We start from the raw sequence: 27,227 nt of genomic DNA on the forward strand, positions 1-27,227 counted from the left end.
AGAAGTGAAGGAGATTGTTAGTGACCAAGTAGAGAAATCAGGTCGGAAATCTCGTGATCTTAAGGCTCAGAGACTTGTTTGTTTTATCTGTGTTATAACACCCTTCCCTGCAAGTGGAAGTAGAAATAATTTGACCTTTCTTGCTTCTGCAGTCTTGTTACATGTATGTGTAACAATGATCTGATATTTTACTTTATTTCCCAATGTACAAAACAGCGAAAGTTTAACTGGGGATTTTTTTTTTCTGCAGTATTATTTTACTTTTGTGGGTTTTTTTCCCAGTCACATTTTAGTGTTAAAGTCAAGTGAGTGAGTGATTTCAGAAAATTGGAAAGAAGCAGGCTGTGAAACTGGAAGAATACCAGTCTGGGAGTCAGAAAAGGTGAATTGTAGTTCTGTTCTGTCCAGTAGAGTAGCTGTTGGCCATGCGTAGCTATTATAAATTTAAATTATTAAAGATTAAACTTTAGTTTCTCAGTCACACTACCCGTATTTCAAGTGTTCAATAGCCACATGTAGCTATTGGCTACTATATAGGGCAGCACAGATTATAGACTGTTTCCATCATTGCAGAGTGCTCTATTGGACTGCTCTAATCTATTCCGTGGTGTGACATTCATTCGTTAACCTGGGGCAAATTCCTTAACTCAGGGTTTCTCAGCCTCTGCACCATTCACATTTTGGGGCAGATGATTTTTGGTTGTAGTGGGCTATCCTGTGCCTTGCAGGATTTTTAACAGCGTCTCTGACCTCTTCCCACTGGATGCCAGTAGCACTCCATCCGTTGTAACAATCAAAAATGTCTTCAGACATTGCCAGATGTCCCCTGAAGGAGCAAAATTGCCCCGGTTGAGAACTGCTGCTTGCAATCCAAATGTTGCTTTGGATTTTAGTTTCCTCCTAAACTAAAGGGTTCGGACCTTGATAAGAAATCCCCCACCCTGCCTCCATTCAGCTCTCATACTCATTATGTCCACAACCATCTAGCTGCTTCTCTCATCAGACACCACTTTCTTGACTGCTCCTTTTATATAGCTTTTTGTTTATACCTGACTCTCACAAATGCTAGCAAGTCTTATTGCACATTGCCATACTGAATAGAGGGACCCAGAGATGATATATAGGCATAGTTCCGTGTCCATGGGGTTTTGTTGGCTTTGAAGTTGCCTTAACACCTAGTTTTGTCCCTCATCCACTTTGCTTCTCAGGAATATCGGTTTTATTGTAGCTTGAGTCATCTGTTGAGTCCTTGAAGAGAGAGGTATTCATCTCAGCATTATTGTTGCTTCCAGTGCAACCTGTGTATCTGTTCTCACTCTGCACACAGTTCTGTAAGGTTTTTGTCTTTGATTGAGTTCATTTTGTATTGGACATTGCCCTTGATTTGTGGAATTTAGAGAAACTCACCAGTGCCTTGACTGTGAACTCCTTAAGAGCAGAGAGTTCTGTTTATTATCTGTTTTATTTATCCTTAGCACTCAGCCTGGCAGCACTTGACAGCTGGTGTCCAAAGAAATGAATGACCATACATTTTCGGTGGGGAAATAACATTGCAGGCTCAGGACCTTGCTGCCCAAAAGCGTGGCCTACAGATAGCAGCATCAGGATCACCTGGGAGCTTGTTAGAGGCTCTGCAGCTTTGCTCCAGACCTATGGAATCAGAATCTGCATTTTAACAAGATCCCTGGGTGATTTGTGTGCACATTAAAGTTTGAGAAGCACTGGCCTCAAAGACCCTCTCATCTGTTTCCAGCCTTCTCCAGTCATGCTTAGAATGAAGAATGGCTGGTTAGTTCGATGCCTTCCTCAGAACATATGTTTCACAAATTGCTTAGAGATAGATATTGACTTACTTATCTGTGCTTCACCAGCATTTTGCGTGTCTAAGCACTTTCTATGTGTCAGGTACACATAGGATATTGTATGTTTTAATATATTCTTCATTTGGCCTGGTCAAAGTGACCCTCAGCAAACACAGACTATTAATTAATCTCTCATTAATCAGACTGCAGATGCCCAATAAAAGAAGGGTCTGAATATTGGCAGTTATCTATGTGGCGTAAATGAGTCAGTTCATGTGCTCCCTAAATGAAAGTGCTTAGTCCTGTTCTTAGGTAAGTGGCCCCTTTAAGATACCCTATTTCTTGAGAGGCTGCGTGGCATGGTGTTTAAGAGCAGGCTCTGGAACTGGGGTTCAAGCTCCCATTTACTGGCTAGGTGACCCTGAACAAGCTAATTAACCTCTGTGCCTCAGTTTCTTCATCTGTAAAATGAGAATAATAATAATATGCATAGAGTTGTTTGAGCTAATGTTGTAAAGTGCTGTGTTAGTCTGTTCTTGCTCTGCTATAAACAAATACCTGAGACTGGGTAATTTATAAAGAAAAGAGATTTATTTGGCTCACGGTTCTGCAAACTGTACAGAAAGCATAGCGGCTTCTGCTTCTGGCGGGGCCTCAGGACGCTTCCAATCATGATGGAGGGCAAAGAGGGAGCAAGGCGTCCCGCATGGCGGGAGCAGGAGCAAAAGAGAGTCAGCAGGGAGGTGCTGCACACTTTCAAACAACCAGATCTCTTGAGAACTCACTCACTATCACAAGAACAGCACCAAGAAGATGGTGCTAGGCCATTCATCATCATGGGAGAAATCCACCCCCATGATCCAGCCACCTCCACCAGGCCCCATCTCCAACACTGGGAACTACAGTTCAACAAGAGATTTGGTGGGGACACAGATCCAAACCATGTCAAGCACTTAGTGTAGTAGTGGACACATTGTAATTGTTATAAACTGTATATGTAGAGAGAGAATTGTTATGTAATTGCCCTAATTATTTCTAACATATGTATATCACATAGTTGTTATCTGTCAGTACGGCTCTTACCACTTTTTGGTAGGGGGAATGATAGCCTCCCATATTTGCCCCATGCTAATCCCTGGAGCCTGTGAATATGTTATGTTACACAGCAAGGGGGAATTAAGGTTGCTAATCACTAACCTTAAAAATAGAGAGATTATCCTGGATTATCGAGGTGGGCCCAATGTAACCCTAACCAGAAGAGTCAGTGTCAGAGTGATGTGATGTGAGAAAGCTTACCCAGTCATCACTGGCTTTGAAGATGGAAGGGAACCACCAGCCAAGGAATGCTGGCAGCCTCTAGAAGCTGGCAAGAAAATGGATTTTCCCCTAGAGCGTCAGAAAATAACATAGCCTGCCAACATCTTGATTTTAGCTCAGTAAGACCCATAGTAACAAATGCATTGTTCTTGAATTTTTTTAATTTTTAAATTTATTTTATAGAGATGGGGGTCTCACTATGTTGCCCAGGCTGGTCTTGAACTCCTAGGCTGAAACAATCCTCCCACTGCAGTCTCCCAAAGTGCTGGGATTACAGGGAAGAGCCACTGCCCCAGCCTGGTGTCTCCTCTTATGAGGACACTGATCCTATGGAATCAAGGGCCCCACCCTTACGACCTCTTTTAACCTTAATTACTTCCTTATAGGCCCTCTCTCCAAATCCAGTCACACTGTGGATCAGAACTTCAATATATGAATCTGGAGGTTGGGGGACTGTTCAGTCTATCACAGTGATCATAGTGAAGCCTGGGAGTGCACGTATATAAAGTGCTGTCTGCCCCATTTTGGATGGTTGGGAGGATATAGAAAAGCTTCCTTTGGTTTGGCCATCGTAGACCACTCATCTCATTCATTTTGCATCGCTGCCCTATGGGCGTGGTGGTGTTACCCCGTTTCACGGATGAGGAAACAGGCTTCTTGAGGTTAAGTAATCTTCCCATGGTTTCACAGCTAGAACCTAGCAAGAAAACTCAGGTTCATGTGTCTCAGAAGACGTCCCCACTGCATGACTGGTTTTCCCTACCAAAAAGGGGACATACTTATAATAAAAGGAATTTCTTACTTGAAATTCTCCTCGGTGGTTTTAGCTGCCACTTTCAGTTCTCCAGAGCTCAGGTGACAGAGCCAGACCTGCCTATGGTGTTCCAGTGAGGCGTTAAAACCACTAATAAGAGGGGATTGTATCATGACGACAGGCCTCTCAGACACTAAAAATGCAGAGATGGATGTTTGCCTCAACTGAAGGACCCCCGGATCCAGAATCTTAAGACCACCAGTGTGGTGTTAAGTGACCACACTAACTGTCTAAATGTTGGGAGCCAGTTGTACAAAGTTCTGGAGAACTTTTGCCACTACAACCTTATTCCCACAGGACCACACAATTTCCTATAGGATAAGGCAGTCAGGTTAGGATTTTTATCATGGCTGTTGTCGGTTTTGTGGGTTTTCAATTTTAATATAGTCATTGATCAGTCGTAATGAAAAAGGTGGGAAGATGCCGGCTATCTTCCCAGAAGAGTCTAACGTGGGGGAGAAATGCTAGCAGGCACTCAGATCAGTGTGGTGGGTGCTCGCTCTGCCAGGCATCGTGGAGGCAGGGCCCCCACTGTCTCACTGCTAGCTGGGAGAGACAGCGCCACTCATGGTCAAGTCTCTAGTGGTCCTGAGCTTTGAGTTCCGTCTGTGGTCCTACCTCCCTGAATGCACCTGATCTTGTCTTTGAACTTTGAGTTCAAAAGCCAGCAAATGTAACTGTCCTGCTAGGTGGCCCAGGCCATGCCCCCTGAGAGCCCAAAGCCCCAGGGAGGGCTGCTGGGAGCAGAGCTCCTGAATCACGCCTCCCTGCCTGCTGGCTGTGGGGGAGGCGAGTCCCTGGAGCTCTGTGAACAGGTGAAAGTTGAACAGGTGAAGGTTGACCTGGTTCTTCGGAGCCTACCACCTCTGTGGGGAAGGTGCCAGAGTCATGCGTCGCTTCAGAGGGATGCATTCTTTTTCTTTTTATTTTTTTTTTGAGACAGAGTCTCGCTCTGTCACCCAGGCTGGAGTCCAGTGGCGTGATCTCACGGCTCACTGCAAACTCCACCTCCCGGGTTCACGCCGTTCTCCTGCCTCAGCCTCCCTAGTAGCTGGGACTACAGGTGCCCACCACAACGCCCGGCTAATTTTTTTGGTTGTTTTTTTTTCGTTTTTTGGTTTTTTTGAATTTTTAGTAGAGATGGGGTTTCACCATGTTAGGCAGGATGGTCTTGATCTCCTGACCTCATGATCCACCCGCCTCAGCCTCCCAAAGTGCTGGGATTACAGGCATGAGCCACTGCGCCCGGCTCAGGGGGATGCATTCTGAGAAGTGTGTTTTGGGCAGTTTCATCATTGTGTGAACAACATAGAGTTACTCACACAAACCTAGATGGTGCTATCTGCCACACACTACTAGGCTATATGGTAGAGCCTATTGTCCCTAGTCTACAAACCTGCACAGCATGTGACTGCTGAATACTTAGGCAATTGTAACACAGTGGTATGTGTGTACCCCAATATATCTGAACATAGAAATAGTATAGTAAAAATATAACATTATCATCTTACGGGACCACTGTGGAATATGCAGTCTGTTGTTGACCAAAATGTCCTTATGTGGCGCATAACTGTATTTATTACCCAGTGGCTCAAGGTAATTTTTGGAGTTCTGGTCAGAATTCCACCCAGCTTGGCTGTTTATCAGCAGTGGGACCCTGTTTAAATTGTTTAATCCCGGGGTCACAGGCTGGCCCCTGGGGGCTGTGACCTACATGCAGACCTGTTTGGTTTGGCCTGGATCACAAAGTATTTTAAATTGAGAAATTTCACAGTGAAATTCAGGTTTCTGGATTATCTTACGGACTTGGGAGGTGTGACTTTGGGGGCCCGCATTCCTGCAAAGCAAATCGTCGGGAGCTTTGCCACCTGTTGGCAGATTAACCAGAGCCTGTTTTACCTCCTGGGCTTCCCCCATATCTCCTGCCTGGCCCGTGTGGGCATTTGAGTTTGTGATCTCTGATTTAACCTCTCTGTGCCTCAGTTTTCTTATTTTAAAAAGCCCCTTGAAAACATTATGCTAAGTGAAAGAAGCCAACCATAAAAGGCCACATACTGTGTGATTCTATTTATATAAAATGGCCAGAATAGGCAAATCTATAGAAACAGAAAGTAGACTCAGGCTTGCCTAGGGCTCGGGGGATTGGGGAGTGACTGCCAGTGGGTGCAGGGTTTCTTTTGGGGATGGTAAAAAAATGTTCTACAATTGATGGTGGTGATGGTTGCACAGCTTCGTGAATATACAAAAGGCTGCTGACACCTACACTCTAAAAGAGTGAATTTATGGTATGTGAATTGTGTCCCAATTTTTAAATTAGTGCTGTTTTGTTACAGTCTGAGGGAAGCACTTATTCAGTAGTCAAAACTACTGTCACCCGAGATCAAAACAAGCCTCCTGCTGTCACCGACTCTTGCTTCTCCTTTGTAGTTTTTTCCACTGGTTGGATCCACTATATGCTCAGTACATGCTCATTCCTACATCGTATCTGCTCATTTCTAATCAGTTCATTCCTAGGTCCAACCTAGGTTCGTTGGTGGGTGCCCAGCCAACATTTATGGAATGAACACAACCTCGTGTGCTATGTATAAGATCACAGCTTGTCTCTGATTCTGCCTTTGCACTAATACTGTTTTTTGAGCATGTGCAGTACAGAGCACAGAATGTGGTTATCTAATTTAATTCTCTAAAAGCCCTGTGAAGTCATTGTCATGATTAACCCACCTACAGCTGAGGACGTTCCCTCTGAACACATGGGAACCTGAGTTCAGTGGCTAAAACCTCTGCCACCTAGGACAGAGGTTGGGACGTAGGGCCATCACCAAATGACATGGGATTGGAGTTAAATGAAATCATGTGCCTGGCACACAGTGGGCACCCAGCTGGTGGTAGCTGTGCTATTTGGGGAGGGGCTAGTCTAATATAGTGGATAAGATTTTAGATCTTGGGGTTAGAAAAGCCTAGATTTGATTTTTAGATCCATCGTCTACAACTTGCATGACTTTGTGTATATTTCTTAACTTCTCTGAGCCTCGGTTTCCACAAACTGTAAAATGGGTATAATGGTACTTAACTCAGTGGCTTGTTTTAAGGTTTCAATTAGACCCTGTATGTAAACATGCAGCACATTGTCTGGCAAATAGTAGGTACTCAGCTGATGGTTACTCACTGTGTTCCTGTGTTCACAGAAGACCAGCGCTAGAGCCTCATTTCAAAATATCTCAAGTAGGCACCTCCTCTGTACTCCCTGTGTATGGAAGGAATGCCTTGACGATGACTGAGCACTGTGTAAAAGTGTATAGAGAAAGCTATGTTTCACTTGGGGGCCTTAGTTCTGCACAAGGGAATTGCCATCTGTAATTGGGTGCAATTGGTTTGCAGCTGAAGTGGCTTAGGGAGATGGGAGGGAGGGACTGTGACATAGTTGAAAGGATATGGACTTGGTAGATGTCAAGGGTTCAGACCTTTCGTGACCCTAGGAAAGAGGCTTGATTTCTCTACAACTGTTTCAGATCTGGAAGATGGGAGTAAAATAATAATAGCTACAGCAGGAGGTGTCCTAAGGAATAACTGACCCCTGGAATACTCAGCAGAGTGTGAAGTGCTTAGGAAGTGGTCAACTCAGTAGTCCTTGTGTGACCTGTGACAGTCTCCTGCGACTGTCACCGTGCTGTGGTACAGAGTTAAGCTAAGGGGTCCTGTGGCTGTGCTGGATGGCCCCAGGCTCTCCCTTGGCTCATGAAAGTCCAGATGTGTCTTGCAGTGTCCGTGGCTGCTTCTCCTATCAGGTAGTCGGTGTGGCAGTCTTTGAGACATTGAGGGTGGCGTCAAGAGCTTGATGTTGGCCCCCCTTGGGGCTTGTATCTTCTGGGGAATGGGTGTTCCTGCCATCCTGCAATGCCACTGGCCAGCTGAGAACCCAGGCTCTGAGCAGCCTCTAGAGGACACCTCTCCAGCCAGGGTTCTTTAGCACTTTTTGGAGGAAACCAGGCAGAAGTGGATTCCCTGCTCTGGTGTATAAGACAGCGATGTCCATGCCCTTCACATTAGTGAAGGTCTCCAGGGATTTGTGATCGTGAGAGTTTCTGGGCCAGATACTAACTTCAAAACTAGTTCAGCCTCAGATCCCCCACCTCTGGCTCCCAACCTGTAGATGAAAGGAGGGATAGTGTGGTCTTTTGAAGAGACACTAAACCTGGAACTGGGGCTGCCCAGGTTTTCAACTGCACTTACTCTGCTTCCCCTTGTAGTTGCTTTTTTTGTCTCTGCACTTGCCCTGTGAATTAGAGACCACACCACAGGCTGGCTGACTAGGGCAGTTCTGGAGCACCTAGCGAGGGGTTAGAGCACGCCTTCAGCTGCCCTTCAGGTGTCATCCAAGCCTGTGCACCTTTCCGCGGCCAGCAGCCACAGCTCTGGTGACCTGAGCCCTTCTTGGTGTGCATTTTTGGGTCCTAGTAATGGTGCCCTTTGCTCCTGCTAACCTGGACTATAAGAGTAGAGGGTGAGGACCGTCCAAATGCAATATTGATTAACCCAGCAGGTTAGGTTTGGGTTTGCAAAGCACTCGCATGTCACCAATATGGCAGTGTGGGGTCTTGCCCAGGTTTTCCCTGCAGCTCAAGCTGCCTGTCACCCCTGCTGGTCTTGACAAGTGTTTCCCCACCTACTGCACTCAAAGTTCTGGACTCAGAGAGAGGCCTAGTGCTAGAGATGCAGACACATGGTGCCAGTCCTCAAGGACTTTATCAAGAAGTTGTGGAGGGTCCAGGCATGGTGGCTCCTGCCTATAATCCCAGCACTTCCGGAGACCAAGGTGGGTGGATCACTGGAGGCCAGGAGCTCAAGACCAGCCTGGCCAACATGGTGAAACCCCGTCTCTACTAAAAATAGAAAAAATTAGCCAGGCGTGATGGCAGGCACCTGTGACTCCAGCTACTCAGGAGGTTGAGGCAGGAGGATCGCTTGAACCCGAGAGGCAGAGGCTGCAGTGAGCCGAGATCGCGCCACTGCACTCCAGCCTGGGCAACAGAGCGAGACTCTGTCTCAAAGGAAAAAAAAAGTTGTGGATATAGGAATCATGCATGAGAAGGAATTAGAAGGAATTTACCTGCTGACATTCGACAGCACGTTGCTGGGCACAGAATGAGGGGTCCTGAGTCCTTCTGCACTCACTTCGTGGGATCATCAGGAAAGCAGAGGGCTGGATTTGAGCTGAACTTTGAGGCTGGGTAGAACGTTTAAGGGACCAGAAGCTTTTCTAGAGAGTGGGCAGATGGGAGGTGCAGCATGGGCCTGGCAGGACGCAGTAAGAAGGCAGACCTGGCTGGAGTAGAAGCCTGTGCCGGGAGCCCGGCAGGAAGGCTGCAGAGGTCAGAGGTCGGCCTGGCCCTGTTTTGCTTGCCCCACGTGTCAGATGAGGAGGGTAGGCTTCATTCATGGAACAGATTCTTCCTGCCAGTGGCCCAGGGGTTGACCCCAGGCCCGGTGCTCTCCAGACTGACATATTGGTGAGGACACGTTCCATGGTTTTCCCTCCAGCCATTGTCTGCCTGACGCCTGTTTTCCTGGACATGAAGAATATTCTACCCTGAAGTGCAGGGCCGGAAACAGTAGAAACTTGGAGTTCCTGGGGTCACAGGCCCTGAATGGGCTGTCATGTTTGTAGTGGCCTGGGGTGCTCTGAATTGAGTCCTAGTAGGACTCTGGTGGGGGAGGCCTTCCGGCTGGTGCCAAGCAAGAAGACATTTGCTCTTTGCAAAGATGAGGGCGTGGGGAGGGAATGCTCAGCACAGAAATCCCCCTTGCCTCCCTCAGGAGGCCCTGTTACTTTTGCAGGCTGTCACTCTGACATCAGAGCCACTTTCCTCGTACTCTTCAAAGCTTCCTAAGCACCATTCAAACCCATGCCACCCACTGGTGCAGACTGCCCTTCCTAAAGTCCACACCACGCGCAAGCTCGTGGTCTTCTGCAGCTCCTCACATCCACCGGGGCTAAATGCCAGTCCCTTTGCCAAGTGTCCAGGGTCCCATGCTGCATGACTGGGAGCAACTTTTCCAACCCTGTCACCTACTTCCCCTCCACCTGTGGCTTTTGTTTCTGCCAAACCAAATGCCTGCTCCTCCTTCCTCTGAGCCTTTGTTCAGCCTCATCCTAACCAGCTCCAGACGAACACCTACTCATCCTTCAAAACCCATCTACAGTGCTGACCCTTATAGAGCCCTAGTACATCCCTGCCTGGCAGACACCGGTCGTTCTCTTTCCGGCCTGTCCCGGCTCACCTCATGCTCTTCTTACCAAGTGTTTTTTCTATGTGCACAGTATTCCTTAAGCCCTCTCTTCTTTCCTCCTCTGGCAGAGAGCTCCTTGGGGGCAGGGAATAGCTCTCATCCACTGGCCGTCGCACAGGAGCAGTCCCCTCTCCAGTTGCTCGGGGAATGTTTGTGACCTGAAACAAGGAGACAGGAGAGGAGGTGGCTCCAGGGTGGCCTGCGCTGCCATGCAGGTTGGCTTTCCTTTGGACCCCTTGCTGAAGCCTCGAGGATGTCCCCACTCCCACTCCTAGTGCCGCTGTAACTTGTACCAAGCGGAAACATGTCCTGGCTTCCTGGGCAGGCTGTCTGGGCAGGCATGGGGAGGCACAGCTGCTTTAGCAGGCCTTGGTGCATCCCACATCCTGGACTCTTCAAGAACAAGGAGACCAGGTTCTAGATCTTCGCAGAATTTAGGAAAATAAGTGTTTTCATGAAAGGCATTTGAAATCCAACTAGAAACAAGTCATTCTCAGTTCTCAGAGTGGACTTATAAATTCTTTAGGCAGTGTGAAATCTCAAATTCAGTCTCTTAGGATTAAAAAAAAGGTCTACTGCTGCACTGGCCGGGAATCAAACCCGGGCCTCCCGCGTGGCAGGCGAGAATTCCACCACTGAACCACCAATGGCCCAGATGTGAGCAGCTGTGTGCGCACCTCCCTTTAACCCCATTCCTGGGCCTCCTTGCATATAAGTTGATTAACAGAATATGAAGTCAGTCTCTGATGCTGCCACATCAGCACAGTTGTAAGAATGGAACACTCAGGCTGCAGAGCAGGAGGGAGAAGGCAGGAAGCAGGAGAGTGTGCGTGTCCAGTTGATTTGCCTTCAGACCTTGCGACAGAAACTAGAGCTTGAGTCTTTCTTGGTAGCAAAAGTATATTAAAACTTTGGGGGGCTTTTTCCTCTCTGATGTTTGAGTCCTCCCACCGCCTTCTGTGTTTAGTCTTGTGTTAAACTGTGTTACTGTTTGAGTCCTCCCACCGCATTCTGCGTTTAGTCTTGTGTTAAACTGTGTTACTGTTTGAGTCCTCCCACCACATTCTGCGTTTAGTCTTGTGTTAAACTGTGTTACTGTTCTCAGGTTTCATGCCAGCTTCCTGCGGAAGACTGGCCAAGGCTGAGGACAGCACAACAGGAGTCCCCTTAAGGTGAAGGCATCAAGTTCTTGGCTCCACAGCCATAGTGAGTGCTTCTCTGGAGAACCCAGCAGCTCTCATGTGTGCATTTAGCAGAGAAGTGTGGTTCCAGATTTGTGGGCACCCTTGGCTGCTACAGGTCTGGTGTAGTTGGAGAGACTGACTGGCTCCTCTAGCAGGATCTCTCTTTGAGGAAAACTGGCCAGGAAAAGGCAGAAAAAGCAACACTGCATTGTATTGGCCGGGAATCGAACCCGGGCCTCCCGCGTGGCAGGCGAGAATTCTACCACTGAACCACCAATGCTCCAGCTGTTTGGTAGAGCATCTGCAGGGCTTTTGGCAAGGGGCTGTCTCTGTCAATACTTAGAGACAAGCACTCTGACAGATGATTGGGTCTCACCTGGCTGGTTTGTCCAGTTTGGGAGACCAAACAAGTTGATGTAGAACCACCCTTGCCAGGCCTTAGTACACTGCTTTGAGAGTTAGGGCCTATGAACTGGAGTTCACATTCTATCCAGAGGCCCTGGGTTCATCCACAGTCCCAGTCCCATAAAGATGAAAGCAAGGGGCAACTCACAGGCCACTTGTATAGCTCCTTCCTGAAGCACCCATCTCCTCTCCAACGTCCACCAGCCCAGAGCGAGAACTATTTTGTCACCTCTTGCGTGAACAGTGCCTGGCGCATGATAGGTGCTCCGTATGATTGGCTATATTAAATCTTTACCAAACCACTGCCCGGTCCCTCTTTGAACGGCCTTTTTGCCGGAGTGCTCACTGTCTCACAGGACAGCGCATTTGGTTTTAATTACTAGAAAGTCCTAGCTCTAATTATTAGAAAGCTCCTGAGCTGGAACCACACAGACTAATGGACACCTTTTGGACATAACTGTTCTTAAAATTCTTCAAGTCAACTTGAGACCCCATTTGTGGAGCAGGTGAGCAAGATACCTGCCATGATTGGATGCAAAGCAAGGAGAGAGAGTGCCTGCAGTTACTTTTTAAAGCCTGAAGTCTCTAGACTGCCCTTTTTCCACCTTCAGTGGCTCAACCAGTGTCATCCCTCACGCTTCCTGTCCTCATTTCACAAGCATCTCCAGGATCCTTAAGACAGTCTTTCATATGCCCAGCTCCCTGGTACATGAAATCTATTCTTCTAACTGGAGATTCCCCGGTTACCACCAGCAGCCCATCCCGCTGCTGTTCTGTTCTCTGGGGCCCCAGACAAGATTGGCTACTTCCGCATCCTCACCTCTGCTAACAGGGCTCCTTTTGCCAGGAAGGCCCGTTTCTTTCCCTTCTGCCTCCATCCCACTTCCAGGAAAACTTCCCTGACCACCCCAGCTGCCTCTCCTCCATCAGTGATCTGGGGTGCTCCTGCCACCACATGCCATGTGAGATTTGGGAGGGCAGAGGCCTGGCCTTTGTGTCCATGGGGCTCTGAAAACAGACTAGTCTGTCGTGGATCCAGGCCTCCCTCAGCTCCTCCACTCAGGGCAGGGCCTGCCTGGGGAGTCATCCTCCCTGGGTGACCAGCAGCCCCTCCCTCCCACGAAGGCAGCCTCCCTCCGACCTGCTCCTCTCCCCATCAGCATCACTGTCCAGGGAGACACCTGGGGGCACCGTCTACCCTACCCTCCTCTCTCCTCTTATATCAGCTATTAATGCTTTTCCATTTAATTCTAGAAACAGTCCCTGCTGCTCTTTCCCACTGCCTCAGTCACATTCAGGACCTCCTTACCCCATAGCTACAGTGTTCTCCTGAACGTCCCCGGCATCAGTCTCCCATCAAACCCATGCCTGCCCCAGCCCAGCTTCTCCAAGCCACCACCAGAGATGTCCAGTTGGAACATGGGGCTGAGCATGTCATCCCTTGCTGGAAAACTTTCACCGGCTCATCTTTTCCTTACCTGTCTCTAGCCACTCCTTCCACACGCTGGAGCTCTCATCCTGTCCCAGATATGCCATGTCAGCTTGCGTGGCCTTGGCCAGGCTCTTCCCTATGCCGGAGGCGCCCTGCCTTCCTTTCTTTACCTGGAAAGTGCCTGTTACTGTTTTGAAGATCTGACTCAACTGGCACCTCCCTGTAGCCCTCCTGGACGGCCCAAGGAGACTGAGGCCATTGCATTTTCTTGCTTCTGTGATATCACTGGTGCCACTTTGCTACAATTATTTGTTGGCATGTGGATCTTACCCATTACACTGGGGCCTGATTCAGCTATGTGTCCCAGCAACGTCCCTGGAAATAGTCGCTCAGACGCAGAGAATTTCTGAGATGCACGAATGGAAAGCTGAGTAAGTGTTGAATAAAGACAGTTGATCAACTGATAATGCATTGCACTTTTTTGGTCCCCAGTGACACATTGATTTGCATTCTCTCAGATTCCCAGAAGTGAGATAGCAACACTGTTCCTTATTCCATTGTACACAAAGGGAAACTGAGACCCAGAATAGGGAAACAACCATGACTCAGCCAGAAACAGAACTGAGACCTGCCCTGAGATGCCTGTCTCCCATTTCCTCTTTCCAAACAGGTCATCTCCCTTACTCATTGCCGCCCCAGGCCCTGGAGGCCACAGCAGAGGTAGCCTGATTCCCACAGCCCCTCTCTCCTCTCTCTCCAGGCTGGTCCGGGAGTTCGTGGCCCAGAACAATACCGTGCAAATCAAGCATGTGATCCAGACCCTGTCCCAGGAGTTTGCCCTGTCTCAGCACCCCCACAGCCGGAAAGGGGGCCTCATCGGCCTGGCCGCCTGCTCCATCGCACTGGGCAAGGTGGGCCTTTCACCCAAGGGACAGACATACCAGTCCTGGCCTTGACACTGACCAAGCCATCCAGATGCCTTCCCTGTCAAGACCCAGCAGGGCATTGCAGACCTACGTTTTATTACCACTCTGTCCACACCTGAGACCAGCAAGGCTGGCTTTGCGGCCTTGCAGCCTGGTCCCCTAGGCATGGGCCCTCTCCTGGGAAGCAGGCTTGGGAAGGGTCTTTGAGCCCAGCCCTCACACAAAGGCCTGAGCACCTTCAAGGGAGCTGGGATGTCAGCTGGCACTGCAGGCTGCAGGGCCTGGGCTCCGACCCATTCTGATCTGTCTTCTCCTCCTCCTGCCCCCTCACAGGACTCAGGGCTCTACCTGAAGGAGCTGATCGAGCCAGTGCTGACCTGCTTCAATGATGCAGACAGCAGGCTGCGCTACTATGCCTGCGAGGCCCTCTACAACATCGTCAAGGTGGCTCGGGGCGCTGTGCTGCCCCACTTCAACGTGCTCTTTGATGGGCTGAGCAAGGTAACCACCCACCTCCTCCTCACTGAGCTGCGCTTGGTTCACCCACCTCACTTGACCTTCTGGAACCTTGGACCGCTTTTCCCCGATGCAAGCAGAGCAAACAAGCATGTGGCTGCAAGGGACACTTACTGTCTATTGAATCTAACCATTTTTAATGGACTTGCATTTATACCTTTTTTCATTTCTCTTTTAATTCATTTTGATTGCATTTGATATAAGTATCAGTCTGCCACACAGTAGAGGGAAGAAACTGATAGTCTGTGAAACACTCACCTCCCTGGTAGAAGGGGATGATGCTGATGGCATCGTCCAGACCATACTTTCCCTTTAGGGAGGGCTGCACTTAGTCTAGCTCATAAGTGCCCTAGAAAAAGCTCATGCTCTCCTCTGTGCCTCTTGCAGCCTGGTGGAGTTCCCCTCCCAGGCGCGGAGCAGCCCTGCAGTGCTGCTGCCCCTGCAGAATGCCATGGAATTTTCTAGAGTATCAGCCTTGCAGCTACCCTGTCCCCTCCTCCAGGAGTGGAACGAGGACCCAGTGCTTTAGATTGGAAACCCCTGGGGAAGGCTGACGGGAAGCAACCCCGTGACCCAGTCACGACAGGGAACAGGAACCCCAGCGGGTCACGGGAGAAGTCCCTGAACAGAAGGGTATTTCCTGAATCTGCTCCTCAGCCAACTCCATGGTACCCACTCCCACTTTCCCAGCCTTTCTCAAATGTGTTCACCGAAAGGGGGGCCTGCTAGATGTTCCGGGCTGCACCAAGGCCTCGGCTGCGGATTTGCAGGAAATCCCTGGTCTTGTATCCAACCGTGACCCTCGCCTCTGTGTCCCTCCCCTGTCTGTGCCTCTTGCAGCTGGCGGCCGACCCAGACCCCAATGTGAAAAGTGGATCTGAGCTCCTAGACCGCCTTTTAAAGGTATTTGTACTTTGTCCCCACTTTTATTTCTACAATCTGTTTCTGCCATGTGTCTGTAAAGCTTAGAAATTCTGTCATTGGGAATGTTCTTCTTGAATTTAAAATATATTTTAAATTTACATGTACTCCCTGGTGTGCAGTTCTATGACAAGAATATAGAGCTCAATCACCACTATCAAATACAGAACTGTGCCATCACCCAAAATGTCCCCTTTTGTTGCCGCCACCTAGAGCAAAGAATCTTGCCTGTCACTTTCCACACCACCCTGGCCCTGACAGCAGGGGCCTGGGCATTCCAGCCAGACCACAGAGAGTAGAGTCTTGCCATTCAATTGGTTCTCTCGACTTTGATTCCTGCTTTCAATCTACCCGTTTTGCGTGTCCCGTGGACTGGGACAGGATGAATACTCCAGAGACCTCTTATGCCTAGCTCAGGATCTGCCTTTTTCCTTGGTGGCTGCCTGAGCGCTGGAGCCAGCCCTGGGCAAGTGATTCAGTGAGGTCAGGCAGCCCTGGTCTCGGGCTCTCGGCAGCTCACTTTCCTGTGATCCACAGGACATTGTGACTGAGAGCAACAAGTTTGACCTGGTGAGCTTCATCCCCTTGTTGCGAGAGAGGATTTACTCCAACAACCAGTATGCCCGGCAGTTCATCATCTCCTGGGTAAGGCCTGGCCGGACACCGTTTCTCCAGCCTCCAGTTTGGAAAATCTGCTCTCTAGCACACTCTTGTCAGGCCCTTTGGCTATAGGAACCCTCCATGTTCTCCCTCGAATAGCCATTAAACACCTGATAATTCAAAAACACCTTATTCAGCTTTGCCCCCGAAACCCACCATGTTGGCCCTGAAGGGGTCAGGTTCTTGTTGCCCCTGAAGGGAGTCCAGTTCTTTCCTTGTCCCAGAAAACACCGGAGGTTCCTTTAAAGCCAGCAGTGCTACTTCCAGCAATCTCACTTTTTCTAGCCTTGTCTGTCCTTCCCCATCCATCCCCTTCTCCCCTGGGCATCCGAATTTCCTTAGAGTCAAATTGCCATTCCCCTGCACATTTAACAAAAAATGCTGGCTGTCCCTGCCAGCACCCTCCTCCCTCATGGGACACCTGCACTGCAGGGAAATGCTGTCTCAGCAGGGTCCCCTTCCCACAGCCCAGTCCCAGAGGCTTGGTGAGCGGGAGACAGGGTTCTGGAGCTGGTGTGACTTCCCCTCCTGTTCCCTTCCCCTGGTCAGATCCTGGTTCTGGAGTCGGTGCCAGACATTAACCTGCTGGATTACCTGCCGGAGATCCTGGATGGACTCTTCCAGATCCTGGGCGACAATGGCAAAGAGATTCGCAAAATGTGAGTGGAGTGAGGGACAGGAAGCTGCTGCCTGCTGCCTGCTGCCACCCCCGGCTGTGCCCAAGAGCTTCATGCCCACAGAGAGGCCACAGCAGGAGGGCAGGAAATCAGCTCTTCTTCCTGGCTCTTGTGTTTCCCGCTTTCAGGAGCCAAGAGCCCATCAACCCCCAGCATCTGAAAATGATCACCTGATGAGTCCAAAAGCCAAGCCGCCCTCTGGGTGGCTGACCCAGCACGGAAATGGGACTGGTTTGAGGCTCCTCCAGCCCTGGCTGACCCTCGCTGTTTCCACGTTCCTGTTCTTGTTCATAGGTGTGAGGTTGTTCTTGGAGAATTCTTAAAAGAAATTAAGAAGAACCCCTCCAGTGTGAAGTTTGCTGAGATGGCCAACATCCTGGTGATCCACTGCCAGACCACGGGTGAGTGTGGGGGGAGGGTCCACAGCCACGGCTGCCACTGCCACTGCCACTGCCACCTCCGCAGAAGCACCTTTCACCATCTCAGCTTCAGTGAGGGGGCAGGGGAGATTCCTGGAAGGAATGTTAGCCAGTGTGACAGTGGGCCCTGGGAGAGGTGGAGTGCTGGGTCTCGCAGAGGGAGGTCTGGGTTCTGTCACCACCAGAGACACAGAGGTCCTTTCACCTGGTGTGCGTGGCCTGTGTGGAGTAAGATCTGGAGGTTTCCTTGCTGGTGAACTTGGCCTTAGCCCTGAGACTTGAAATGCTTGGAACTTGGGATTATGTATCTGATCACTTCTGCTGAGTATCAAACCACCACAAAACGTCATTCCCTAAAACAACAGTCACTTATCATGAGTCTGTGGGTCACCTGGGTGGTTCCACTCACCTGGGCCAGGCTTGGCTAGGCTCAATCAAGTACCTGCTGTTAACTGTAGGGTTGCTGGGGTGAATGGGCCACAGCGGCCTCACTCATGTCTGGCAGTTGTCTGGCTCATGTCATGCTGGGACCGTGGGGGCAGCTGGACCACATGTCTCATCGTCCAGCAGGCTAGCCTGGGCATGCTCATATGGCATCAGTGGGATTCCAAGACAGACAGTAGAAGTGAGCAAGGCCTGTTGAGGCGTAGGCTTGAACCAGCCACATCATCACTTCCACCACATCCCATTGGCCAAAGAAGCAAGGCCAGCCCAGATTTGAGGGGTGGAGAAGTTCATTCCACTTCTTGAAGAGAGGAGGAGCAGAGTCCCAGTACAGAGGGGCAGGGATGCGGCTGCCCTTAGAGTCTAGCACAGGATTGTTGCTCCGTCCCAGCCTGTGTCTCCACCTTTGGAAGGCAAAGCACACAGGTAGTAGAGCATTGGTGAGGCTGGAAGCCATCAAGCGCTTGGGTTCCACAGGCTGCCAGCCCCATCCCACGTGTATGGTCAGTGGGAGGGAGCACTCGGGCTGCGCCTGCTGGCCCCTCTGAACCCCCTGATTCCCCTTCCAGATGACCTCATCCAGCTGACAGCCATGTGCTGGATGCGGGAGTTCATCCAGCTGGCGGGCCGCGTCATGCTGCCTTACTCCTCCGGGATCCTGACTGCTGTCTTGCCCTGCCTGGCCTACGATGACCGCAAGAAAAGTATCCTTTGCTTTGGGAGAGAATAATTGAGAGAAGCCCCAAAGGGATTATGAAGTTGAGGGACCCTGCACTGGGGGCTGGGGGCTCTCTTAGGATCCATCACACTTCCATAGTCCCTAGCAGCTCGGGAAAAAGAGGTGGAGCCAAACGTGGATTAGGAAAGCCAGGGACCCCAGGGCTGATGCTGGCTGTCCCCACACCTTGCCTGGTTACTTGCAGATCTGGAGCAGCTCTCCGGGACCCCAAAGTTCTCACCGTGTGAGTTCACACTGCCCCACCTTGGGCTGGGGAGATCCTGTTGGTGGGAGGGTTTAGGAAGGGGTCCTAAGAGAAGAAATAGGCACATTTCACAGGGGCACCAGTATGGCAAGGAGAGCAGGGACTCAGTTCGGACAGCCTGTCTGCCTAACGTAGCCCTGAGATGACCGAGCTCCAGACTAGGAATACGAGGTTCAGAGAAGCCTCCCCTGGCTGGGACCGCTGTATGTTAACCCATTTTGTGTTGCTGTAAAGGAAGACCTGAGGCTAGGTAATTTATAAAGAAAAGAGGTTCCTTCGGCTCCCGGTTCTACAGACCGTACAGGAGGCATGGTGCCAGCATCTGCTCGGCTTCTGGTGAGGCCTCAGGAAGCTTTTAGTCATGGCAGAGGTGAAGGGAAGCCAGCAGGTCACATGGCAAGAGAGGGAGCAAGAGAGGTGGGATGCTTTTTGAAAGAACCAGCCCCCACATGAATAATAATAGAGCAAGAACTCACTCAACCCACTCAGTACCATGGGGAGGGCACCAAGCCATTCGTGAGGGATCCACCCTCATGACCCAAACCCCTCCCACCAGGCCCCACCTCCAACACTGGGAATCACATTTCAGCAAGAGATTTAGAGGGACAGGCATCCAAACCAGATCACGCTCCTTATATCAGTGGACTCAGGCATCAAAGAAGTGGCCAACGTGTGCAACCAGAGCCTGATGAAGCTGGTCACCCCCGAGGACGACGAGCCAGATGAGCCGAGACCTGGGCAGAGGCAGGCAGAGCCCACCCCTGACGATGCCCTGCCAAAGCAGGAGGGCACAGCCAGTGGTGAGTGGACTCCGCCCCTACCCCTCACCTCCTGTCGGAGGCCCAGGGAGCCAGAAGTCATAGGAGTTGCCTTGGGGCCTCACTTAAGCAACCAGGACTACTTTATGTCACTCACATAATTGTAGCAGCAACCCAGTGCAGTGGCAGCAGTGGTTCTCCCCCATTCTGCAGACAGGACACAAGGAAGCTGAGTAGCATGGCCACACACTCGCAGCTAGTGAAGGCTGGAACCGGATTGGAACCCAGGCAGGCTGTCTCCAGCAGCCATGATCTTAACCCTTCCTGCCTCAAAGACCATGAAGCCTTTCCTTCATCTTTTTCCTGGATTCACAGGAAAGAGTTGTTTTCAGGGCAGGAAGGTTTGGAGCATGGGAGGAGTACCAGGATTCAGGGGGCACTTGATTCTTGGCCGTAGACATCCAGCCACCCAGAAGCCTGGCTGCCTTTTCCATGTGGGTCATTCTGAGGGTGGGAGGGTTAAGAAAGCTCTAGCTTCGATTTATTCTGTACTTGAAAATTCTCTTGCCTAAATAAGTGCCTTTAAAAAGTGAAGTTGCTCTGCTCTCCTTTCAGACTCCTCTAACATAATTTTCTTGTTTACCTGTAAGGTAAAGAAAACCGCATTATAAGAAACCACATTTATGGCCGGGCTGGGTAATCCCAGCACTTGAGGAGTCTGAGGCAATCTGCATGAACTCAGGAGTTTGAGACCAGCCTGGGCAACATGGCAAAACCCCATCTCTACAAAAAAAAAAAAAAAAAAAAAAAAAATTACAAAAATTAGCCGGGTATGGTGGTGCACGCCTCTAGTCCCAGCTCCTCAGGAAGCTGAAGTGGGAGGACCACTTGAGCCCAGGAGCCCAGGAGGCAGAGATTGCAGTGAGCTATGATCACACCACTGTATTCCAACCTAGGCAACAGAGAAAGACCCTATCTCAAAAAAAAAAAAAGGAAAAAAGAAACCACATTTCTGCCGACTGGCATCTGGAATTTGACTCCAGATGTCATCTAGAACCCTGATGCTTTCGTATTTCTTGGGTCTCTGTCCTCACCAAGAGGTCACTGATGAGCTTTGGGGTGATGTCCTCCTTTGCCGAAGCAGCCAGAGAGTAAACTGAGGTATAACCTACTCAGATCTTTAAGGATAACAGAGTAAGGTCTGGAACCTGCCCACAGGAGCCAAAAGAATTGCTGAGAATTCTCCCATTGCCATTCATGGACTTTTCTTTTGAACAGCTGAGCACAATGTCAAGCATGCATGCCCCACCTCCTCCCATGGGTTTGGCTGGTAAAATCCAGCAGCTGTCCATGCTGGACCCATCTCAGGTGTCAGGTTACAGCTGTGCCATCACCACTGTGAATCAGAGCAACAAAACAGCTGGAGGCAGAACGGCACTCAGCTGGAGCATTGGTGGTTCAGTGGTAGAATTCTCGCCTGCCACGCGGGAGGCCCGGGTTCGATTCCCGGCCAATGCAGCAACTAAAAGCTTTTTGGCAGCTCCTGGAAAAAGAAAACTTGGAGAAATAAGTTAACTTGGAGAGATAAGCTAGTGCGGGCCTTCAAAGGGAGGAGCTTTTTTTACTGGGAGAAACTAGAAGACTTGGGGATACATATTTTGTGACCTCTTACTGAAATATGAGTGTTTGATTTTTGTTTTCTAATTCTCATTTTAGAAAATTTGGAAAGTAGAGAAAAATGCAAAGAAACAAGACTATCCCCAAGAAGCAATGAATATTCAAATTTTGACGTATTTTTTCCAGTTTTTAATGTATATACATAGTTAAGATCATAGAAGTTACTCAGCTTCACCTTCTGCTCTGTTTGTTTGAAGTTCACAGTGCCTCTTAATCCGTAGTCAGAAAATAGAGTAACAGTTGCCTGGGTTTGAAGAAAAGGTGAATTGGGACTGACTACTTACAGATACCTGGTTTCTTTTTGGGGTTATGGAGATGTTCTAGAATTAAATAGAGGTGATGGGTGCACAACTTCGTGAATGTACTAAAAACTACCTAGTTGAACACTTGCAAATGGTGAATTTTTTGTTATGTGAAATCTTATGTTATATGAATTATATCTCAATTTAAAAAAAAAAAGTCAGTGCCTATTCCTCTAAATTAGAACCCAGCGGCCCCTGCCACCTTTCTGCTTATGTGGCAAGAAGTCAAGCCCGCTAGAAAGGAACCACTCCATCCTGTGGGTCGTGGCCTCAACTAAAAACGTTCCTGCCAGCTGGAGCATTGGTAGTTCAGTGGTAGAATTCTCGCCTGCCATGCTGGAGGCCCGGGTTCGATTCCTGGCCAATGCAGCCTATCTACCTTTTCAGATGGTTTTCCTAAACATTTTTTCACACAGCTGCTTGCCCAGGAGAGTATTACCCTAACCAGGATACATTCATGCCTCTGGGATCTGGATTTACTGCCTCATAAACAGCATTTCATCAGATGAAAAGCTCACTTTGTACTAGTTCCCAGAGATGGTAACAGCTAATTTGGCGCCTTTACATCCACTCTCAGCCCTGCTTAGCTTGTAACTAACTAATCACCAGTCTTTTACCAAGGTGCCCAGGAGACAGTCCCCGCCAGCTGCAAGACAGAGATGGCTTTGCTGGTCAGGGACAGGTTCATCATAGCCTCTCCTGCTCTCTTCCCTCTCTGCTCCCTCTGTTCCCACTCTGGTCCACCTGGCTGGAGACAGGACCTCTTGCCTGGCCTTCTTTGTTTACTTGTGCTGATCCGCCGACAGCATCACGTTCCTCATGGCACACCTCTGGGCAAGAACCTTTGTGTGTGTGCATATTTGCACCCCTGCCCCACCTCCGGATCTTCTCCCTCCTTCTCTAACCACAGGACCTCCAGTCAGGGCAGCCCCTTATCTGTGCCTCTTCACTTGCTCTGACTCCGCCTTGGCCTGCCACTTGGGACGATCCACAGCACAGTGCCCTTTCCTTGGTTCTGAGCTCTTGTGGCACTTTGCGTGTCCAGCCTGGTCCCCTCTAGGACGTGTCCTGATTGTCTCAGGAATGGCAGCAGAGATTCTGGGGTCTGAACAACCTGCCTATGAGTCCTGGCTCTGCTGACTTTATATCTGTTCCCCTCAGACAGCTGCCTACCCTTTCTGAGCCTCAGATTTCTTATTTGTTAAGTCAGGTAACAATAGTAATACCTAACCTATAGTATGGTTGTGTGTTTCAGACAAAATTTTTGCATGTAAATCACTTAGCACATGACAAACACTAACGGGTGCTTCAGTGTTGTTTTAATACATGTTTACGGCTGGGCACGGTGACTCATGTTTGTAATCCCAGCACTTTGGGAGGCTGAGGCAGGCGGATCATCTGAGGTCAAGAGATCGAGACCAGCCTGGCCAACATGGTGAAACCCCGTCTCTACTAAAAATACAAAAATTAGGGGCCAGACTCAGTGGCTCACGCCTGTAATCCCAGCACTTTGGGAGGCTGAGGTGGGCAGATCATGAGGTCAGGAGTTCGAGACCCTAGCCAGCATGGTGAAACCCCATCTCTACTAAAAATACAAAAAATTAGCCAGTCATGGTGGTGCACGCCTATAGTCTGAGCTACTTGGGAGGCTGAGACAGGAGAATTGCTTGAACCTGGAAGGCAGAGGTTTCAGTGAGCTGAGATCACACCACTGCAGCATAGGCAACAGAGCAAGACTCCATCTCAAAAAAAAAAAAAAAAAAACCTGGTAGGATTTTTTAAACAAGACCCACAAGCAAAACTTACTTAAAAAAAAAAATTGAAACACACCATATTTAAATTAAAAACTGAAGCTGGTGTGGTGGTGCATATCTTTAATCCCAGCTACTCAGGTTGCTGAGGTAGAAGGATCCCTTGAGCCCAGGAATTTGAGTCCAGCCTGGGCAATATAGCGAGACCCCATCTCAAAACAGAATAAAATTGGTGTAACTGAAAAAAGGTTAAAAGTTACAAGGCAAGACCCAGACTGGGAGAAGATATTTGCAATGTATTTTGTCATTAAAGAGTTAGTATCCAAACACAAGAAAGGGCTCCTTTAAATCAGAAGAAAGAAATGAAAGAAAAATGTGAAAGTCCATGACAGGGCCATTAATCCTTTATGTAACAAATGGGCCAGGTGCGGTGGCTCATGCCTGTAATCCCAATACTTTGGGAGGCTGAGGCGGGAGGATTGCTTAAAGCCAGGAGTTCGAGACCAGCCTGGGCAACAAAGTGAGAGACCCTGTCTCTACAAAAATAATAGTTTTTAAAAATTAGCTGGGCGCTCTCCCTCTCCCTCTCCCTCTCCCTCTCCCTCTCCCTCTCCCTCTCCCTCTCCCCTCTCCCCTCTCCCCTCTCCCCTCTCCCCTCTCCCCTCTCCCCTCTCCCCTCTTTTTTCGGTCTCCCTCTCCTTCTTTTTTCGGTCTCCCTCTGTTGCCGAAGCTGGACTGTACTGCCGGGATCTCGGCTTGCTGCAACCTCCCTGCCTCGGGCTCCTGTGACTCTCCTGCCTTGGCCTGCCGAGTGCCTGGGATTACAGGCGCGCGCCGCCACGCCTGAATGGTTTTTGTATTTTTGGTGGAGACGGGGTTTCGCCGTGTTGACCGGGCTGGTCTCCAGCTCCTGGCCTCGAGTGATCTGCCTGCCGCGGCCTCCCGAGGTGCTGGGACTGCAGACGGAGTCTCGCTAACTCAATGCTCAGTGGTGCTCAGGCTGGAGTGCAGTGGTGTGATCTCGGCTCTCTGCAACCTCCACCTACCAGCCTCCTGCCTTGGCCTCTTAAAGTGCTAAGATTACAGCCTCTGCCCCACCGCCACCCCGTCTAGGAAGTGAGGAGCGTCTCTGCCTGGCCGCCCATCGTCTGGGATGTGAGGAGCCCCTCTGCCCGGCCGCCCTATCTGGGAAGTGAGGAGCGCCTCTGCCCGGCCGCCCATCATCTGGGATGTGAGGAGCGCCTCTGCCCGGCTGCCACCCCGTCTGGGAGGAAGTGAGGAGCGCCTCTGCCCGGCTGCCCCGTCTGGGAGATGAGGAGCACCTCTGCCCGGCCGCCCCGTCTGGGAGGAAGTGAGGAGCGCCTCTGCCCTGTTGCCCTATCTGGGAAGTGAGGAGCGCCTCTGCCTGGCCGCCACCCCGTCTGGGAAGTGAGGAGCGCCTCTGCCCGGCTGCCACCCCATATGGGAAGTGAGGAGCGCCTCTGCCCAGCCGCCCCTTCTGGGAGGTGAGGAGCGCCTCTGCCCAGCCTCCCCGTCTGGGAGGTGAGGAGTGCCTCTGCCCGGCCGCCCCGTCTGGGAGGTGAGGAGCGCCTCTGCCTGGCCGCCACCCCGTCTGGGAGGAAGTGAGGAGCACCTCTGCCCAGCTGCCCCATCTGGGAAGTGAGGAGCGCCTCTGCCCGGCTGCCACCCCCTATGGGAAGTGAGGAGCGCCTCTGCCCGGCCGCCCACTCTGGGAAGTGAGGAGCGCCTCTGCCCGGCCGCCCACTCTGGGAATTGAGGAGCGCCTCTGCCCGGCCGCCCACTCTGGGAGGTGAGGAGTGCCTCTGCCCGGCCGCCCCGTCTGGGAGGTGAGGAGCGCCTCTGCCTGGCCGCCACCCCCTCTGGGAGGAAGTGAGGAGCGCCTCTGCCTGGCCGCCACCCCGTCTGGGAGGAAGTGAGGAGCACCTCTGCCCAGCTGCCCCATCTGGGAAGTGAGGAGCGCCTCTGCCCGGCTGCCACCCCCTATGGGAAGTGAGGAGCGCCTCTGCCCGGCCGCCCACTCTGGGAAGTGAGGAGCGCCTCTGCCCGGCCGCCCACTCTGGGAAGTGAGGAGCGCCTCTGCCCAGCCGCCCACTCTGGGAGGTGAGGAGTGCCTCTGCCCGGCCGCCCCGTCTGGGAGGTGAGGAGCGCCTCTGCCTGGCCGCCACCCCGTCTGGGAGGAAGTGAGGAGCACCTCTGCCCGGCCGCCCACTCTGGGAGGTGAGGAGCGCCTCTGCCTGGCCACTCCGTCTGGGAAGGGAGGAGCGCCTCTGCCCGGCCACCCCGTCTGGGAGGTGAGGAGCGCCTCTGCCCGGCTGCCACCCCGTCTGGGAGGAAGTGAGGAGCACCTCTGCCCGGCTGCCCCATCTGGGAAGTGAGGAGCGCCTCTGCCCGGCCGCCACCCCATATGGGAAGTGAGGAGCGCCTCTGCCTGACCACTCCGTCTGGGAGGTGAGGAGCGCCTCTGCCCGGCCGCCCCGTCTGGGAGGTGAGGAGTGCCTCTGCCCGGCCGTCACCCCGTCTGGGAGGAAGTGAGGAGCACCTCTGCCCGGCTGCCCCGTCTGGGAGATGAGGAGCACCTCTGCCCGGCCGCCCCGTCTGGGAGATGAGGAGCACCTCTGCCCGGCCGCCCCGTCTGGGAGGTGAGGAGTGCCTCTGCCCGGCTGCCACCCCGTCTGGGAGGAAGTGAGGAGCACCTCTGCCCGGCCGCCCCCTCTGGGAAGTGAGGAGCGCCTCTGCCTGGCCGCCACCCCGTCTGGGAGGAAGTGAGGAGCGCCTCTGCCTGGCTGCCCCATCTGGGAAGGGAGGAGCACCTCTGCCCGGCCGCCACACCGTCTGGGAAGTGAGGAGCGCCTCTGCCTGGCTGCCCCATCTGGGAAGGGAGGAACACCTCTGCCCGGCCGCCACACCGTCTGGGAAGTGAGGAGCGCCTCTGCCTGGCTGCCCCATCTGGGAAGGGAGGAGCACCTCTGCCCAGCCGCCACACCGTCTGGGAAGTGAGGAGCGCCTCTGCCTGGTCGCCCCGTCTAGGAGGTGAGGAGCGCCTCTGCCCGGCCGCCCAGTCTGGGAAGGGAGGAGCGCCTCTGCCCCGCCACCCTGTCTGGGAGGTGAGGAGCGCCTCTGCCTGGCCGCCACCCCATCTGGGAGGAAGTGAGGAGCGTCTCTGCCCGGCCGCCCCGTCTGGGAAGTGAGGAGCGCCTCTGCCCGGCCGCCCCCTCTGGGAAGTGAGGAGCGCCTCTGCTCGGCCGCCCCCTCTGGGAAGTGAGGAGCGCCTCTGCTCGGCCGCCCCGTCGGGGAAGTGAGGAGCGCCTCTGCCCGGCCGCCCCGTCTGGGAGGTGAGGAGCGCCTCTGCCCGGCTGCCACCCGGTCTGGGAGGAACTGAGGAGCGCCTCTGCCCGGGCGGCCCCGTCTGGGAAGCGAGGAGCGCCTCTGCCCGGGCGGCCCCGTCGGGGAAGTGAGGAGCGCCTCTGCCCGGCCGCCCCGTCTGGGAGGAGAGGAGCGCCTCTGCCCGGGCGGCCCCGTCTGGGAAGCGAGGGGCGCCTCTGCCCAGCCGCCCTGTCTGGGAGGTGAGGAGCGCCTCTGCCCGGCTGCCCTGTCTGGGAGGTGTACCCAACAGCTCCGAAGAGACAGCGACCATCGGGAGCGGGCCATGAGGACGATGGCGGTTTTGTTGAAGAGAAGGGGAGGAAGTGTGGGGAAAGGAAGGAGAGATCAGATTGTTGCTGTGTCTGTGTAGAAAGGGGTGGGCATAGGAGACTCCATTTTGTTCTGACTAGGAGAAATTCTTCTGCCTTGGGATGCTGTTGATCTATGGCCTTTCCCCCAGCCCCCTGCTCTCTGAAACATGTGCTGTGTCAACTCAGGGTTAAATGGATTAAGGGTGGTGCAAGATGTGCTTTGTTAAACAGATGCTTGAAGGCAGCATGCTCTTTA

General features: G+C 51.7%; 1 protein-coding gene and 1 non-coding gene across 3 annotated transcripts in view; both read left to right on the forward strand.

Annotated features, from left to right (window-relative positions):
- The window catches only part of VAC14 (VAC14 component of PIKFYVE complex), a 116,960-nt gene that overhangs the window by 872 nt on the left and 88,861 nt on the right, over nt 1–27,227 (forward strand). For both annotated transcript variants that reach the window (XM_002826618.6, XM_054534095.2), the window contains exons 2-9: nt 14,003–14,153; nt 14,502–14,669; nt 15,525–15,587; nt 16,143–16,250; nt 16,815–16,924; nt 17,237–17,343; nt 18,375–18,509; nt 19,439–19,588. In XM_002826618.6, coding sequence (XP_002826664.1) covers nt 14,003–14,153; nt 14,502–14,669; nt 15,525–15,587; nt 16,143–16,250; nt 16,815–16,924; nt 17,237–17,343; nt 18,375–18,509; nt 19,439–19,588 — 992 coding nt within the window. The remainder of the gene's footprint in view (nt 1–14,002; nt 14,154–14,501; nt 14,670–15,524; nt 15,588–16,142; nt 16,251–16,814; nt 16,925–17,236; nt 17,344–18,374; nt 18,510–19,438; nt 19,589–27,227) is intronic.
- TRNAG-GCC (transfer RNA glycine (anticodon GCC)) lies at nt 20,994–21,064 on the forward strand. Its single transcript has one exon. It is a non-coding gene; the product is annotated as a tRNA-Gly (tRNA).

This window comes from Pongo abelii, chromosome 18, assembly GCF_028885655.2.
Source record: "Pongo abelii isolate AG06213 chromosome 18, NHGRI_mPonAbe1-v2.0_pri, whole genome shotgun sequence".
NCBI lineage: Eukaryota > Metazoa > Chordata > Mammalia > Primates > Hominidae > Pongo > Pongo abelii.